The sequence below is a fragment of the Chaetodon trifascialis genome, chromosome 18, assembly GCF_039877785.1.
Source record: "Chaetodon trifascialis isolate fChaTrf1 chromosome 18, fChaTrf1.hap1, whole genome shotgun sequence".
Lineage (NCBI taxonomy): Eukaryota > Metazoa > Chordata > Actinopteri > Chaetodontiformes > Chaetodontidae > Chaetodon > Chaetodon trifascialis.
Genome location: NC_092073.1, coordinates 12,010,694 through 12,027,461, shown reverse-complemented (window position 1 = coordinate 12,027,461; position 16,768 = coordinate 12,010,694). Strand labels below are relative to the sequence as shown.

The 16,768-nt window shown below is 43.6% G+C and overlaps 2 protein-coding genes across 9 annotated transcripts in view; one reads left to right on the top strand and one right to left on the bottom strand.

Moving 5' to 3' along the window:
• Window positions 1-6,071, bottom strand: part of relch (RAB11 binding and LisH domain, coiled-coil and HEAT repeat containing) — a 31,632-nt gene extending 25,561 nt beyond the window's left edge. For 6 of the 7 annotated variants that reach the window (XM_070985649.1, XM_070985650.1, XM_070985652.1 and 3 more), the window contains exon 1: window positions 5,498-6,036. In XM_070985649.1, the coding sequence (XP_070841750.1) occupies window positions 5,498-5,951 (454 nt within the window). In that variant the 5' untranslated portion in view covers window positions 5,952-6,036. Of the gene's footprint in view, window positions 1-5,497 lie in introns of all 7 variants that reach the window. The other variant, XM_070985651.1, reaches the window with a different exon arrangement.
• Window positions 6,072-6,426: 355 nt separating this feature from the next.
• pign (phosphatidylinositol glycan anchor biosynthesis, class N) lies at window positions 6,427-16,730 on the top strand. 2 transcript variants are annotated; one of them, XM_070986466.1, is made up of 29 exons: window positions 6,427-6,718; window positions 7,118-7,369; window positions 7,475-7,596; window positions 7,745-7,843; window positions 8,082-8,188; window positions 8,472-8,596; window positions 8,762-8,892; window positions 8,981-9,100; window positions 9,287-9,327; window positions 9,433-9,492; window positions 9,600-9,692; window positions 9,951-10,006; window positions 10,319-10,397; window positions 10,682-10,864; window positions 10,991-11,130; window positions 11,510-11,609; window positions 11,724-11,816; window positions 12,276-12,367; window positions 13,006-13,111; window positions 13,206-13,314; window positions 13,426-13,528; window positions 13,650-13,752; window positions 14,174-14,260; window positions 14,387-14,442; window positions 14,787-14,862; window positions 14,982-15,055; window positions 15,270-15,312; window positions 15,460-15,512; window positions 15,646-16,730. In XM_070986466.1, the coding sequence occupies exons 2-29, from the start codon at window positions 7,143-7,145 to the stop codon at window positions 15,767-15,769; spliced, it is 2,802 nt and encodes a 933-aa protein (XP_070842567.1). In that variant the 5' UTR covers window positions 6,427-6,718; window positions 7,118-7,142; the 3' UTR covers window positions 15,770-16,730. The 2 variants fall into 2 exon arrangements, with proteins under 2 accessions (XP_070842567.1, XP_070842568.1); XM_070986467.1 differs by having other exon boundaries at window positions 6,445-6,718; window positions 8,082-8,193.
• The last annotated feature ends 38 nt before the right edge of the window (window positions 16,731-16,768 follow it).

Sequence of the window (16,768 nt, the reverse complement as noted above, 5' to 3'; positions counted from 1 at the left end):
GTTTTAAAACACACAGCCTTCAGGTCACATTAAAGGAGTGTGTCTCTAGAGTGTGTGTGACATTTTTAACGCTTTAGATACCACAGTAGAAGTTAAAACTGTTAAAAGCATATAAAGTAGATGCTTATTTTTGCTTTATTTGTCCAAAAAAGTAAGATTATAGTAATTAGAGCTCCAACGATTAATGAATTAGACAGTTGGCAGCTATTTTGATCATCGATTAAATGATTAAGTCACATTTGCTGGTTTCAGCTTATGAAATGTAAGCATTTGCTGCTTTTCTTTGTGGTTTGACTTTTGACATTTTTTGAAAAACTAATTGATTAATTTGAAAATAAGATTGCAGATTAAGTAATAATGAAAATAATTGTTAGCTGCAGGCCTAGTAGTACACACGTGTGTGTGCGCGAGTGTGTGTCACATGCTCAAATGTATGACCATGCAGCTCCACAAAGCACACACACTCTCTCAGGTCTGTGACTGTTAGGGAGAGTGTTTCTGCATTGGCTGTGTGTGTGTGTGTGTGTGTGTGTGTCATTCTTCTGCCATGCTGACATCAGGTTAACCCTTTTCCTGTTCCAACTATCCTTGCTTCCTAAAATGTGTGAGGATGTTTGCTGTAAATGTTGCTACCTATGTGGTGAATCAGCAGGGCTTTACGCGATGATACGGAATATCCAGCCAGTGGGGAAAAGTAGCCAGCTATTAGCTTTAAACAGTCCATATCTTACTTTACTGATCAGAAATTTTGCAATTAAGATGAATTGTCAAACATTGAAGGCACGTGGGATCGAGACTGAGACGGACAGAGAGCCACATTTCTCTATGATCGTGCTTGGATTGTTTTGAAGCGGAGGCTAGTGGTTGTAAAATTCACACACACAGCAAATTGCGACTTGTTAATTAAAAGCATTACATTAAAATCGGAAATGAATAGAATAAAGCAGCCAGCTGTTCTAAAATGAGCAGTTGGCTGTTTGGCCAGCAGCTGGCACTTGTAGGAGGCAGTATGCATGTGTGTGTGAGGCAAAAACCTGTAATTCTACAATGTGAACGCACAGATGTCTTTGTGGGTACGCCTAATTTGTAAAAAGCAAGCACTTCTTCCTGGCTGACCTTTCAGATCTGTGCCTGTGGCGCGTATTGTCTAGACTGTGATAGATCTGACACTTCAGACTGTCACCCCTTCACTGAGCCCCTGCCAGGCAGGTTGTGCCACACACACACGCACGCACACACACACCTCCATGTACAGTGTCTGTCTCTATGCTCTTGAATATATGAGTGTCACCATTTCACACTCAAAAGACGCTCTTCAAATGAGCTAAATGGGCCTTTCTCCGCACACTGAATTAATCAAGCCACTTCGTCTCTCTGGTAATTTGTAATGAAAATACTGATTTTACAAAAACAACTGGGGGGGCCAACGAGAGCTTTTTAGGGAAATGGGAGAAGGAAGACAAACATTATGAAGGATTTTCTGCTTTGGCAAGTAGAAAAGCAAAGCAGGGAGAGAAGCAAGAGATACATTTAAAAAGAGCTGATACGAACACAGACAGGGAGACAAGGGAGGATGAATGGTCAGGAGGCAGCCAACCAGCTCTGTTTTTAATGGGAGGGATGTTTTGGCAGCCTGTGTGCTATTTAGAGAATATAAAAAGGATGGAACAAAGGGGTGCAAATTATAAAGGACGTGCAGACAAACCTGTGCACACATTTGATTCAAAACTATGAAAATATGACATTTAACACTGAACGAGCGCGAGAACAACAACTCAGCAGGGCCATGACTACTACCTGGAGCATGGTTCTAATTAAACTGTGTAACTGAGCTAAGCTATATATTTGCTAATATGAATTTGGATGTGCAACACTGACACACACATGCACAGAACCACCTGCATCCACTCGCAGACACACACACACACACACACACACACACACACACACACACACACACACACACACACACACACACACACACACACACACACACACACACACACACACACAGAGCTTAATGAAAGGCAGAGTGTAATGAACAGGCAGCCAGTCGGAGCCGCTCCGCAACTATCAAGCTTGGCCAGCACTCCAATAACATCATTACTTATATCGCCTTCTCACACACAATACTACCTCGCTGGCCCAGACAAAGGAAAGGATGGAGAGAACATTAGAAAGTGAGAAAGAAATAAGAAAAGCGAGCGCATGTGTTGCTAGGATTGTCTCAACAGTCAGCTGTGTCGCATGGGAGGTGGCGTGTGGTCGACCTGGACTGCCTTTAAGCCAAATTTACATATATGTAACAGGAGGGCACAAAAAATTTTGGTAATAAACAATTGAACCTGTCTTATCATGGGAAACTACTATGTGACCTATTTGCAGGAGCAGATGGTAGGTACCGGCCTTTCTGGTATCCCACACTGTCTCCAGCGTCAAACCGCACAAACTCCTTAATTATGGCAGCTTACTGTCAACGTTGCACGTGGCAAATGAATTGACTTGCATGCAACCTTAAAAGCTCCTGGCATCATATGAACAAGTAACTACCTGACGAGCCAGCGATGGGCGGAGAGGAGCTCGTTCATGCCTCTTTGCTGCAAATTAGCAAGGTGGTGAAAGATGCCTCGCTGAGTCATGTGGCTTTGAGCAACAGCTGCAGATATGATGCTGCTTGTAACACAGTCGTGATCCATGCACAGGCTCACTGCAATCAGCAGCTCACAGCCAACAGTCACAACAATACTTTGCTTTTTCAGAGAAGACAATGACACAAGGATGCATTCAGATTATCAGAAGAGTCCGAACCCTTATCAAATATCTGAACGATGCTATTAAAGCAGCTGCCTGTAGCACTACGCAGGCTAAACATAGACCAGTCAAGGATGCTATGGCACTGATAGAGCGCAGTCCTCAAGACTCACATGGTTTGAAAAATCGCATTTCAAGCTGGCTGTCTGAACAGCGAGCTCTCCTGTTAACAAATCGGACAGAAGACATTTGATCACTGTCCCTCCCTCCTCAACAACTGCTTTCTTTTTGTCCTTCAAACATGAGCACAAAGATCTTTCCTGTGATCACATGAGGTCTTGGCTATCAGACTGTGCTGGAAAGAGAAGCGACATGGCCCTCGCGTTCTCTCTCATCGACTCCCATCAGCTGCTTTATATCTCACCCGTGTGCATACGGTAGATTCCACTTATGAGGAGTTTGGGATTCCATACTCATATCAACCTGCACTCTCATCAATCACTAATAAGACTGAGATTACCGTTTCTCCATGAGCTTCCTGTCAGTTTCACTACAGGGGAGCCGTCAAGTCCTGTCACGCTTCTCAAAGACATCATCATAAAACATTTATTCTGTTGGCGCGCTCCAAACCTTTTGGGGGTTTGTGTGGTAATGCAACCAGCAGACCTTTGCAGCTGACACACACAGCTCACGGTTGTCAGTCTTTGCTGCTGTGGTCTCTAATGTGTAGAGTCAGTCTACCTCGAATGTATTCAATTCTACAGGGTGGGGTTTCATACTGACAGGCAAGGGTCACAGTGGATCTGACACTGGCTGCCATCTGCTAGCTGCTAACGCTAGCCTCAGGCCACATGCCTAAGACCCACACTCAAGGCAACACAACAGCCTCCTGAGACATCAGGTTATTGTCCACTGCTGCTGTATCTAAACGAGGGAAAGGGAATCTTCTGATTGAAAAACCACATCCTCTCTTTCTTCATCTGATATTTATATTCTGTGGCTCCTTCAACTGGAAAACTGCCAAATGTTTATACAATGAAAATTCATCATCTAGCCCAGTTGCTCAGCCTGCAACAAAAAAGGGAAAAATGCAGTTGCAGTGAGTGCAGAGCTGTAATGTAAATACTCTGGGCTATTTGGAAACAACAACACTGATTTGAATCCTGGAATTGATGAGGAGCAAAGCCAAATAGCCAAAACGACTGCCGCACACCTACTGAACACTGACAGGAAACACAACACGTCCAATTCACTCTCCCTTGAGCCCTACAGTGTGTGACACTGCCAATTCTGCCAGACGCTGATAGCAATATTTATTCTGTTAATTTGAAACTACAACACAAGTGGCAAATCACGTCCAGTGGTGTGATATGGTACTTCATCGACAAGACGCAAAGAGCGTGTGCTTTCACTGCGACTGATAACACAAATAAATACCAAACACCTAATTGTTCGGTGCTGCTTGTGTGTCTACTGCTGCCTGAATGTCGCTGATCGTTTAAAAGACACGGCGGGTGTGTGACCATCAATTTGGGTCACTCACTGACACTCCTCCTATCCTTTCTCTCCTGGATCTCTGATAAATATATTGACAAGACAGATCCAATCACTGCAGCGGAGAATACCAAGCTGAGTCATGTCCATTAAAACCTATGAGTCGTTAAGACGATCCAATTTAAAAAATGTGCAGACAAGGGCATTTTATGATGCACATTATCACTTTCAAGTCACATACAACCCCCTAGCAGTTCATACACTTGAGAGACGCTCACCCCTGCATGCGAAGGCAAAATATCCTTGTGTATTATTATTATCATTATTACACGTACGTCTGGGTTAAGCGTGAATAGATCTGCTCCACTCATATTCCATTCAATGCAAATGGTCAGTGCTTTCCTACAGCTGAGGTAAAGTTTATGGTGATGCTACTCCTGCTGCTCTATGCCAGGCTTTATTTATTTGCAGCTTGGGCTCACACCATGGTTACCATTTGCATTGCATGTTTATTTATGCTCAGCCACCATATAATGCAATACAATGAAATAAGTCCTGTAAGTGGATGAGGGTGATACAGATTTGCAGTACACACCTTAAGAAGCAAACCAAAGCAATATTTCTCTCCCTGGTCTGGTACAGAACAACAAATCCACTAACAAGCGTCCTAAGCGAGGTGATGTAGGTTCAAAGCCCATTCAGGATGTTGCCCTGTTGAATCCTCCTTAGCAAGACACTAATTCCTACCAATTGTAGCCTTCTCCTCAACCTCCAGACTGCTTTATTGGCATGGCCAAAGAGAAATACAATACTGCAACAGCAGGATGCACGAGCCTTCCCTTCTTCTTCTTTGCCTTTTCTGTCGCTAATCTGACCTCTGACCTCCCGCTGTCCTACAGGAAAGAGGTATGTGTATTTTTCCTACAGGGCTCAATAACGCTGACATGATCATTACACGTGAGACAAGTCTGTCACAATATCACGCATCCACCTCATCCTGCTAGATAGCGTGGAATAGCCGAATCACATTTCTGTGATGCTCTCGTGTGGAAGTCAGCAAACGCAGCTGACCCACAAAACCCGCTTGTTGGCTGCGGGCCTTAGACCAGGATGGCAGGTGCAGCAAGCGGAAATCTCATGATCGATTGACTTCCAAATCCTATGTTTTTTGCGCTAACGTTAGCTAGCTATTGGGCTAACTTTGTGTAATGCTAGCTGACCGCTAAAAGACTAACAGTGGGAGCATACTTACTCAGTGGTCCTCCAGGTCCGAGTACCTGGTCTTTGGCAGGCGGAGTGCCGCTCTGTCGTTCGAAGTTGCCAGGGTTGGAGAAATAATCCCTCAGCCTCGGAAGCTCTCTGCCTGCTTCCAGCAGTTCGGTGTGAAACTCCAGGGCCGTGAGAACGTATTGGTCCCGTAATAGCTGAGCAGCAATAACATCCACGGATACCCGTGTCTCGGCGCTCCCTGCCATAGCGGAGGTGGCCGCGACCGAGACCGAGATGCCCTCACCGCTGGGGCTCGTCCGGTTGCTAGACAGCAGGAGCGTTGGAGGTTCGGCGTCCGCAGGCGGAGAGAAAGGATTGCCTGGCGGCGGCCCAGGCGCCCCATCACTCGGGCTTCTCTCGGTGTCAACTGTCTCGTTAGGGCGCCGTTCAGCCTCTTCCTCAGAATCACTGAGATTAAAAGGGTTGACCGACGCCATTTTTGCACTATAAAGATTTCTAGCGATCTAAGCTAGCTAAGCTAATCAGACCCGCTTCTTCCTGAATGGATATTAAGCTAGCAAAGGTTTGGTAGGTGGCTTGACAAGGGGAAAGGATGCGAAGGTGTGATTGGTCAATAGTGAGAGACGTTTTCCTAAACCCCGCCTTTTTTATGGGATAATGGAAAATGATTGGATAGTGACGAGACAGAAAGGAAAATTGGGCAGGGCACATTTGACAGCTGACAGCCTACACTAGCAAATGTGTTGCCAAAGAACAAGTTTTGAAAATAATTTCGAGTGAACCAACACTGTTACACCTATTATTAAATTTTAAACACAAAGCAATTTCATTCAATTAAAGAGCGTTTTAAAACGGCAACATTTTGCAGGAAAACTCGGCAAGGAATACATGTTTTAACTACAGTACCCACAATTCAGCCGCAAAGTACACACGTTAACGTAACACGTTAACGTAACACGTCAAAGCCACAACAAGGAAATGGACGCTCGTAGTACCTGAATTTCTTGTACTAATCTTCTTAGACAGAGGAGCTGTGGGTTTTGAAAAAGGAAGCACTGTAAGATTATGGTTGATCTTGTTTCGTACGATAAAGTCGTCATCTGTCGGGTTCTCTGAATATATACTTGGTCATCTGAAACGGAAGCTAAATCAGGTTAATGGGTGAAATAGCAGTAGACAGTGCTGCACTCCCATTCATTCGTCAATGAGACCCCGTTTTAATTTCCCCTGACGTTTCGCACAGGTAAGACTGTTTGAACGGCCTAAAGGTGCAGGTGATTTCTAAGTCCCTCTCTTGTCAACAAGCTTCACTGACTGTTAGTCTGCTGAGGCTGAAATTTAGAGAACAGTCAATCAAAGTAATTATTTCTGCACATTGGTTAATGGCATATGGTGGCAGAGGGATTAACCCTGCTCTTGAGTACTCTTTGCTTGGCACATACTTTGGCTTAACCTGTCTATTTCATACTAAACCTTTCTAACGCCTCCTTCTCTGTTTGAGCTAACCTTTTAACCCTGAATGTAAAGTCAGACTGTTAGACTGAGAAACTTAATGTTGGTCCATACTGTTTTCATTAGTGTGTGTTCTTCTTGCACACACATCACATCTTCCTTTCTCCATCCTCCCCTGGTTGTGCTGCAGACCCAGCTTGGTGTTGACGCTGAAGATGAGGATGATCACCTTCTTCCTGGTTGGACTGACAGTCCACGTGGTCTTCTTCCTTTCTATCTTTGACATCTACTTCACGTCTCCCCTGGTCCATGGCATGACACCCCAGGTGACACCACTGGCACCCCCTGCCTCCAGACTGGTGTTAGTGGTGGGCGATGGTCTCAGGGCGGACAGTCTCTTCACACTCCTGCAGAACGGCTCATCCAGGGCGCCATACCTGAGGTTGGGAAACATGCAGAAATAGTGTAGATCCTCTCATGTTTTGCTCATAACTGCTGAGTAACTGCTGTTAATGTGTGCATGTCTGTGTGTGTTTCCCAATATCAGGAGTGTGATCGAGGAGAGGGGCACCTGGGGCGTGTCACACACACGTGTGCCCACTGAGTCTCGTCCCGGTCATGTTGCTCTCATCGCTGGTTTCTATGAGGATGTTAGCGCTGTCGCCAAAGGTAGGTGTAGATCTGTGCACATCAGGCTGCTGCTGTTTGTGACCGCAAGTGCATTGACCTTTATTTGTGTGTTTGTGTGTGTGTGTGTGTGTGTGTGTGTGTGTGTGTGTGTGTGTGTGTGTGTGTGTGTGTGTGTGTGTGTGTTCAGGGTGGAAGGAGAATCCTGTTGAGTTTGACTCCGTGTTTAATGAGAGCAGACACACCTGGTGCTGGGGCAGCCCTGATATTCTGCCCATGTTTGCCAAAGGTACACAAGAACATGCATGCACACACACACACTCACACACACACACACACACACAACACAGCCAGAAGCACGAACTGACCCAATGTGAAAGCAAAAGGTCACAGATAAAGACTCAGTGTCTCATTTCTGTGCTTAAATAACACAAGTTTAATAACATCACCATTTTATCATGGCCTTTCTTTTCCTCTTCACTGCTGTGAAACTGTGATGACGTTCGTTCATGCTGTGGTTCTTCCAGGTGCCAGTGGAGACCACGTGCATACCCACACATACCCTGCAGAAGAGGAGGACTTTGCCTCCACAGACGCCTCCAGGCTGGACAGCTGGGTGTTCACTCAAGTCAAAGTATGGTAGTGGAATTCCTAACGATAATGATGAGTAGTTAGTGATAAATGCTGACTACTGATAAAGCCACAGCCAATATTTGCTTGCGTAAAGCTCATATTTTCAGTGTCACTTAATGAGCCCGTTTGGGTTTGTTGTTTTTTTTTTTGCATTGTCATGTTTATGCTGTTAGTGGCGTAGCTTTATTGGAAAACAGGAGTTTAAGGACAGTAGTATCAGACTCTGTCACTGAGGATTTGCCCTTGAATAAATCCAACTCTGTTTATTTTTCTCTCTGTACTAGTCATTCTTTCAGTCAGCCAAGTCTAACTCCAGCCTGAGGGCCAGTCTGCTCGAGGATAAGGTCGTCCTCTTCCTGCACCTGCTGGGCATTGACACAAACGGACATGCTCACAGACCAATGTCACAGTAAGTTGTTGTTTTGTCATTTTTGTTAAAGCCCTGATTCCCAAAAAGTTTTTCCTCATCAACTTCATTCATTCCACAGAGCATAAAGTGAAATGAACACATTCTTCCAAAGCAGCATTAACTTCATGAGTGATATCTTAATCTTGTATTTTTTGTTTTTTCTAGGGAATACCAGGACAATATCGGTCTAGTGGACTCTGGTGTAGCTGAGCTGGTGTCTACAGTGGAAGACTTCTTCGGTCACGATGGCAGAACGGCCTACGTGTTCACTTCTGATCACGGCATGACAAACTGGGGTGAGCCTCGTGTTTGTTTGTTTGTTTATATCATCTGTTGATGCTTGTGTTTGTCTGCATTTTTGCCTGTTTCTGTTCGTGTCTCCAGGTTCACATGGTGCAGGCCATCCCTCTGAGACCCTCACCCCTTTAGTGGTGTGGGGAGCAGGAGTTCAAAGAGCCCACAGAGTGACTGATCCCCAGCTGTACAATGATGGGTACCTACAAGGTGCTGTGCTCACTTAAATGTCTCTCAAGCAGCTTCAGTTTGACAATTAGTTTTATTATTATTTGGTGGAACTTTGTATTCTATTTGAATTAAAGCATTAGTGTTCTCTCTTTTTCATTTCACACTATTCTGCATGTTTTACCTGCTCCACATTGTGCTGATTTTCCTCTTTACGGTTTCTCTCAGAGTGGAAACTGGAGCACCTTCGTAGAGTTGACGTCAATCAGGCAAGGCTCATGGCCACGGCGCTTTATTACCACTAAATGTAAAATATACACCGCAAACAGAACAGAACAACAAGTATTAAAACTGATTTTGTTTGTTTTCTGCAGGCAGACATCGCTACGCTCATGGCTTCTCTCATTGGTGTGCCCATTCCTGTCAACTCTGTCGTAAGTCCAGAGATAAACTAAAGACAAAGGACATATTCTAGTTATCTTTATCTTGTCATATCTAAGTGTTTACTGCGTTAACTTTACACGTATTTGTCCCTTTTCAGGGTGTGTTACCTCTTCTCTACCTAAACAACAGTGACCAGTTCAAAGCAGAGAGCATGTACACTAACGCTATTCAAGTATTGGAGCAGTTCAAGGTACGAAGCATTCAGCTCTGCTATTACTGACATGCTGATCATAAGTATGTTACAACCGACAATAAAACAGTCATTACATAATAGCTGAACTTGGTAAATATGCACTTATTATTTGTAGTAAATTACACTAATATGTTGGTAATAAACACCATGTTATCACAAAAGCTCTAAGTTCATTGAAGCTTATACTGCACTTGTCATGTAATACAGTAATTCAGTTACATAACTCTGTGATGACTGAGCGATGTTTTTCCATAGGTGAAAATGATGCAAAAAAAGGAGACAACCTTGTCTTTTCTCTTCACCCCATACCAGTAAGTACAGTCAGTGAGCCAATGACTTGTAATAACTGTGATGTGAATTGATAATTCTTCGCTGCGTGTTCATTAAAAAATGCTGAATTCACACCATGACAGTGCAAGTGAGAACAATACCGAGGTGACATTTGCTGATGCATTCTGTTGCCGGCATTCACAAATATACGAAGCAGGCCATTGCATTGTTTATACTATCGCGGTTGTGTCAGTATGCAAACAAATGAAGCACACTTTATTTGGTCAAAGACCGCATTTAAATGCAATTTCACGCTCTCTGTCTTTATTGCTGTGTCTCTCCGTTTCCCCCAGACTACTGACGGAGTCAAAACAAGCAGAATTCATCCACAAGGCCAGAATACTGATTCAGCTGGAGAAGTATGAGGATGCTGTGAGTACTTGGATTAAGAGAGTCTGCAGCTTGTGGGTAACTCGAAGTCATACAAGCGAATTAAAGCTTTGGATTCATTCTGGGTATTTAAATAGATCAAGATGGTGTTTTAATACATGATGTACATAGTGAACCATACAGGGACCAATGTAGCAGCAAAGTGGAGTATAAAATGTTATCTAATAGAGAGTCGATTACTGTTATGTCCGACTTAATCGTCTTTCCCCTTTCTCCTGGACATGTTTTCCTTCCCTTTCATTTCCCCCTCGTCTGTCTCTTGTCAGATCGCTCTCTGCCAGTCTCTCATATCCCATGCTCTGGAGGGTCTGGTCTACTACCACACATACGACCGGTTCTTCCTGGGTTGCAGTGTGGTGCTGGGGTTTGTAGGCTGGACCTCATATGTCATCCTAGTCATACTGAAGACTCATGCCAGCCTCAACAGACATCCCAGTCTCCTCGAACAGGTCAGAGCATACGATATCATCCCTCTTTCTTAGCCTCTGAAGATTCTTTCCACCACAACAAGTTAATGAAATTGGAATTTCTTGTTAAGTTGCATTTTTTGGTATTGCTCCTGTGTGTGTGTGCAGATTCCCAGCCATACCCTGGCGAGGCTGTGCATGTGTGTGACAGCGGTGATCACCGTGTTCCTGCTTATCCAAAGGAGCCCCATTACCTACTATATTTACTGCCTGTTGCCTGTCCCTGTGTGGTACTCTGTCCTCAAAGAGTGAGTAACACACACATTCGAGAAATCGTAAAGTGGATAAAAACATTGATTACAGTCCCGTTAAAGAAGTTAAAGCATGCTGCTCTCAGAGAGCGGTGGAGCAATCACCATAGACACAGAGCATCAGCAAATATCAGGACACATCAATGGAGATCTCAGCAATCAATGAATGTAGCTTTTAATTGGATGTAATTTACCCCTCTGTACTTGTTCATGTGGAGCACAGCTGCAGTGAGGTGTTAATTAGATCTTTTGAAGCGGCGTTGTGCTCCATTCATGTTTCTCCTCTGTAAATGAATAAAAGGATAGTCTTTGCAGTTTTCTCTCTTTTTTCCTCTTTTGTCCCTGGAAGAATAAGCTCTTTAATGATCAATTTTAGGTCGGGGACCCTCAAAGATTTGATTCGCTCAGCTCCCTCTCTGCCACTGTGGAAATGTTTTGGCTATTTTGTGCTGGTGGCGTTCGGGATCGAGCTTCTGGTAGGTGTCTTTAATGCACATGTTTATTTCTGCTTCAGTTGCCCTCCACATACAGAACATATTACTAACTGTTCACAATGTACAGGGCTGACAGTTTACCTTTGCTGCCCCCAGGTGGTGAGTTTCTTCCATCGCGCCATGCTGACTGTGGGCCTGGCTGTCCTCTCCCTCTGGCCCTTCCTGACGGGGCTTCTGGGCAAGGCCAAGGTATCAGCGTCACAGATTATGGTTCCTGCAGTCAGATTACACCAGGAAAAGTGTGAATATTTTTAATTCCTACACTAAGGTTATGGAAACCAGTAAATAAGAGAATATAAATAATCAACTAGAAATCATTCCTATTTAAGTTTATTAAAGTTTTTTTATTGATTATTTATACCCGTTTAATGCTTCTTAAATTTCCATTACCAAATGTTACTATAGGATCTAACATATCGCATATTCTGTGTTACATACAGTCCTCTGTCCTGATAGTACTGGCTCTACAATTATTACAGTAATATAAAGAAAATGATTAGGTTAAATATTGGTGGATTCTTGTGTAAAAAGGACATATTTTGTGAACCCTGACTGCAGCTTTTGCACTTCTTTATCATCAGTCCACTGTCAGGTAAATACCTAGTTTGTTAAATTAACTAACTAAATGAACGCTGTGTCTCTGTGCAGTTCCGCTCAGTGAGCTGGTTTCTGGGCTGTCTGTGTTTGGCTGCTTTCCCCCTGATGCCTGTCGTGGGTAGAGAACCTAACATACATCTGGTGTGAGTGCTTCCTCTATTTGCTTACATTTGTCAGACACTTTACCACAGTGTCACATTACAAGAAAAACTCTAAAGCCAGATTCAGGTCAGTCAATTACAAAGAAATGGTTTTTTTTCTCTATGCTAAGAAATGTCCAGCGTCACCACTGAGCGGTGAAATTGCTTTTCTTGAAATCATTTAAGGATGGGCCAAATGGTCAATGTCACACATTAATACAAAAGTTTTTCCCATATAGTACACATAGGCATATCAGTTTACTCAAGATCACATGTACGTAGAGCAGAGTTAGAATGAACTGGGTTGCATCGTTTTACAGTACATTACGACAACAAGTTATTTTGTGAGCTTTTAATTTCTCTTTAATTTGAAGCATTTTGTCAAACGATGAAAGAAGTTGACCACATCATCATGACGAATTGAAACAACTGATATGTAAAAGTGGTGTAGTTCACCTTTAACTAACTGGCCAAAAAGCCTCCTGATTTGACTTTTTAAATCTGATTAGAAATGTGATTAATTTCTAATACACTGCTAATTAATAGCAGTATCTTTCCTCCGACATACATGTGCAAAAATAAGCTGTGTGCCTGGAACACTTCTGTACTAATAAGCTAACATACGATGTTTGTTTGCTCAGTACCTGCGCCGGTCTCCTCACACTCTTCACTTCAGCCTGTTACCTGTGGTCATCACGACAGAGAGCACCACTGCACCTTAGTGACAGACAGCAGTTTGTCGCCCAGGTAACTGCAGCACATGTCATGTTGTGGGTGTGTGCGCGCATGTCTGTGCCTGTGCGTTTTCTAAAAATACACTCTGATCTGTCAAACTCTACAGATGCTCCATGTGACAGTGTGTGCGTACGTGCCATCCCTCACACACTCCAGCCTGCAGCAGAAACAGGGCCTCCCACTTCTTAATCAGATCATCAGCTGGGTCACATTAGGTAGGTGGGTGGGTATGGGTGTGGGTGAGCACAGGAAATGTCCATGTTCAACACTTTAGAGTTTCCTGTGGAGACTCTGATCACTTTAATATGTCACTTCTCTTTCCTCAGCATCTTCTATGCTGGTTCCATTGCTGAGCTCTACGCGTCTTTTCCACCGACTCCTCAGCATCTTCCTCTCTCTCAGCGCCACGTACCTGCTGCTCAGCACCGGGTAAGACCAGATGTTGCACACACACACATCACGCAGCCGCACTAGCACGTCAGATCATGCCAGGGTTTCATCACCACTGCAACGCATGTGTATCCAACGTGTGTGTTTCTCGCCCACCCAGGTCAGAGGCCTTGTTCCCCCCCGTGTTATCTTGGTTGATGTTTGTGTGGATCAACATTGAACAGGAAGCTATGCTCGCTCAGGGCGTCTCTGGCAGACAAGAGGTGGGACCTTTAAGTGTTGCTAAACTTAGATTTGGCAGAGCAGCAAATAAGATGAAAACTTCAAAAATCAGACAAGTGTATGTCTGTTTATTGCAGTGTAGACTTGTATCAAATTGAAATCACATCTGTATTTTCACATATTTGTATCGATTTTATGTAAATATAGATTCCTCTTATCTGGTCTGAAGTGTTAAAAGTGATAAAATGAACCTTCGCTCCTTAAAAATGCCATTTCTGTAAGCAAACAAAGAGGGAAATGATGATGATAACAGTCTGTCATCTGTGAAGTAGGTTTACATAAAGCTCTACATAATGTCACCACTCACTGATCATTATCATGTGTTTGGGCGCGTCTGTGCGTGAATGGGTGTATGCACACGTGTATGGGCATGCTTGTGCGTGTGTGCGTGTTTTCCTCCAGCTCTCCACTATTGACTTCTCTGCAAACATCGACATCACCAAGATCCGACAGCTGAAGTTGGATGACATCAGAAGATCTTATTTTTTTGTATCCGTGTGAGAACAGAGTTAAAGCACGCAGACCCCTTAAAGTTTAAACATGTGTCTAATTACAAATGATGAGCTGATTAGTTTAACACTCTCCAGTCTTTCCTTGACTAAATGTTTTCTTCAGGTATTTTTCATAATAACAGCTTTCTTCGGCACAGGCAACATAGCTTCCATTAACAGGTATGTACCTCTTTGTGTGTGTGCGTGTGTGCGTGTGTGTGTGTGTGTGTGCGTGTGTGATTGTTTGTGTGTAAATGGAAGGAAGTTGAGTTTGTGGTGTGGGTTAGGGTGGCTCGCAGGGTGGGGGTGTATGTGGCTGTCTAAGGTTCAGCCTGAGTGAAGCGAATGTCTGTCTGGTATGAGTCTCATTGATGTGTGCCAAAATGCACCATTTGAATACAGGATGGAATAAATGATCCTTGAAGCAGCGTACAGTAACGCAGACGAATGTCTGTCCTGCACGCCTTTGTAACTTTATGCAAAGTTGTTTACAGCGTTTCCACTCTCTCCTCCTTTTTGTCCAGTTTTGACCCTGCGTCTGTGTACTGTTTCCTCACTGTCTTCAACCCCTTCATCATGGGAGGGCTGATGATGTGGAAGGTACCATATTTTAAACATGTTTTCTCCGCATTGCTCGTTTATGATGGACATACTCAATGACTTGTATTTCTCCGGGCCTCTTGATTAAATCTGGGATGTCCCGTCCTTTGTCCTTCTAGGTTATCATTCCATTCATAATCGTAATGTGTGCATTTGAGACCATCCAAGTTGCAACACAGCTCTCATCGAGAAGGTAACACCTTGCTGCCACACTAGAGCAAATGCATCAGCTCAGTCACAGACTTTTACCGTCGACTGCTTCTCTGGTGGTTGTGGTGTTGAGGTCTGTGATTGTCTCACATAGACCTGCCAAGAGAAAGATGCATTTGATCTTATATTATACACAGTTGTAAGTAAGCTCAAAATAACTGTCTCAAATAACTGAATTATGTGTTCTTCTTTTCCAGCTTGTTCCTCATCGTCCTGGTCATCTCAGACCTGATGGCTCTGGTAAGACACTCCCTGTTCATTTGAAAGGTTCTGGCTAAGAGTTGGGTTAAAGATGCACTGTGATGTTTCTCACCTAAGTTTTCCTGTCAGGCAGACTGGCTGTGAGCCTCACATGATGAATTTTTAACCCACTCTTTCTCTCCTCAGCACTTTTTCTTCCTGGTGCAGGACTATGGCAGCTGGTTAGACATTGGCACCAGGTAGGCTAACTGGGAAACACATTACTAATTAATAACCTGACTCATACACCCACTGTCACTCCTCTTTCCTTCTGTTTCTTATTTGCACATCGTACGCATAAAAGCATTGAACCTGTCTCTTTGTCTCTTGCAGCATTAGCCATTATGTGATCGTGATGTCGATGACCATCTTCCTGATGTTGCTCAGTTTAGTCACACATGTCTTCACCTCACAAAGGCTCATCCTGTGGAGGAGACCCAAGATGCACTTCCCCTAAATGAGCTTGTGGCTGTGTGTGCGGGCGCGCATTCTGGTTGAACCAAATGTTTAATATTTATTAGACTTTTTTTTTAGATACTTTTTATATAGCATTTGCCTTATTTAACCAGAGTTTGATATGGGATAGAGGATTTTGTTTTAAGACTCAGTTTACTATATAGCACTATGCAAAACTCTCACACCGCTTGGCTAAAAGGTTTTGAGCTCTGGAACCCGCCGAACTTCAGTTTACCACAGATAACTACTTCAGGTTTACATTCATAGTAGAAAATGCAGTGTTCTCCTTCTCAGCAGCGGTCAGTTGCTGCTGTAGCAATATATTTTTTTAGTAATCAATACCTATTTCCCTCAGTGATAAACACTTAGCCTGTAGAATAATGGTTTTAATAGGACGTTTTCCAGAGTGGCCCGAGCCTTTTGCAGAGTACTGTTTGCACTGTATTCTTTTGTACACCACGTCTCTGTTTCAATGGCATTGTGTTTGCATTAATCATTGATGAATTGACTGTTTGACTGTGAATTACGCCTTTGCCAAGGGCACCGACTTATGACCCACCAAAGAATGGAAACTTTATGACTCGTCAAGTATGTAACACTATTTCCTGCGGAGCGGCTTCAAACATATCTTTGTTTAGGAGGAAAAGGGGTGCTATTTTAATTTATTGTGACTATGTATGTACCAATAAAACTCAGGGAGTGGAGTGGAAACAGGGACTTGGGTGTTGCACCACAGCAACCATTAACAGACTTAAACCAGTGTAGTTGTTGTGCTCTGTTTGTTCATCAGGGTAACCGTAGGCATGGCCCTCACTAGACCTTGAGTACCCAGTGGCCAGCACTAGGATTGTGGTTGCATTTGGAAAGTCCTTGGTAAACGTCTGTAACTAAGAATGTTGCCATGTGCTGCTATGGTTAGTATTCTCTGAGCAAAGAGATCAAAATAAAAAAAATAACCTGTTCTGATGTGTGGCATTGTTTTCCCAACAGATCAACCCAT

Bases quoted from the DNA above. Each gene is read 5' to 3' on its own strand.
- pign (XM_070986466.1), top strand. From the start codon at position 7,143: ATGAGGATGATCACCTTCTTCCTGGTTGGACTGACAGTCCACGTGGTC. The intron at 11,610-11,723 runs GTAGGTGTCTTT...TGCTGCCCCCAG, and splicing joins CGTTCGGGATCGAGCTTCTG to GTGGTGAGTTTCTTCCATCG. The intron at 11,817-12,275 runs GTATCAGCGTCA...GTCTCTGTGCAG, and splicing joins GGCTTCTGGGCAAGGCCAAG to TTCCGCTCAGTGAGCTGGTT.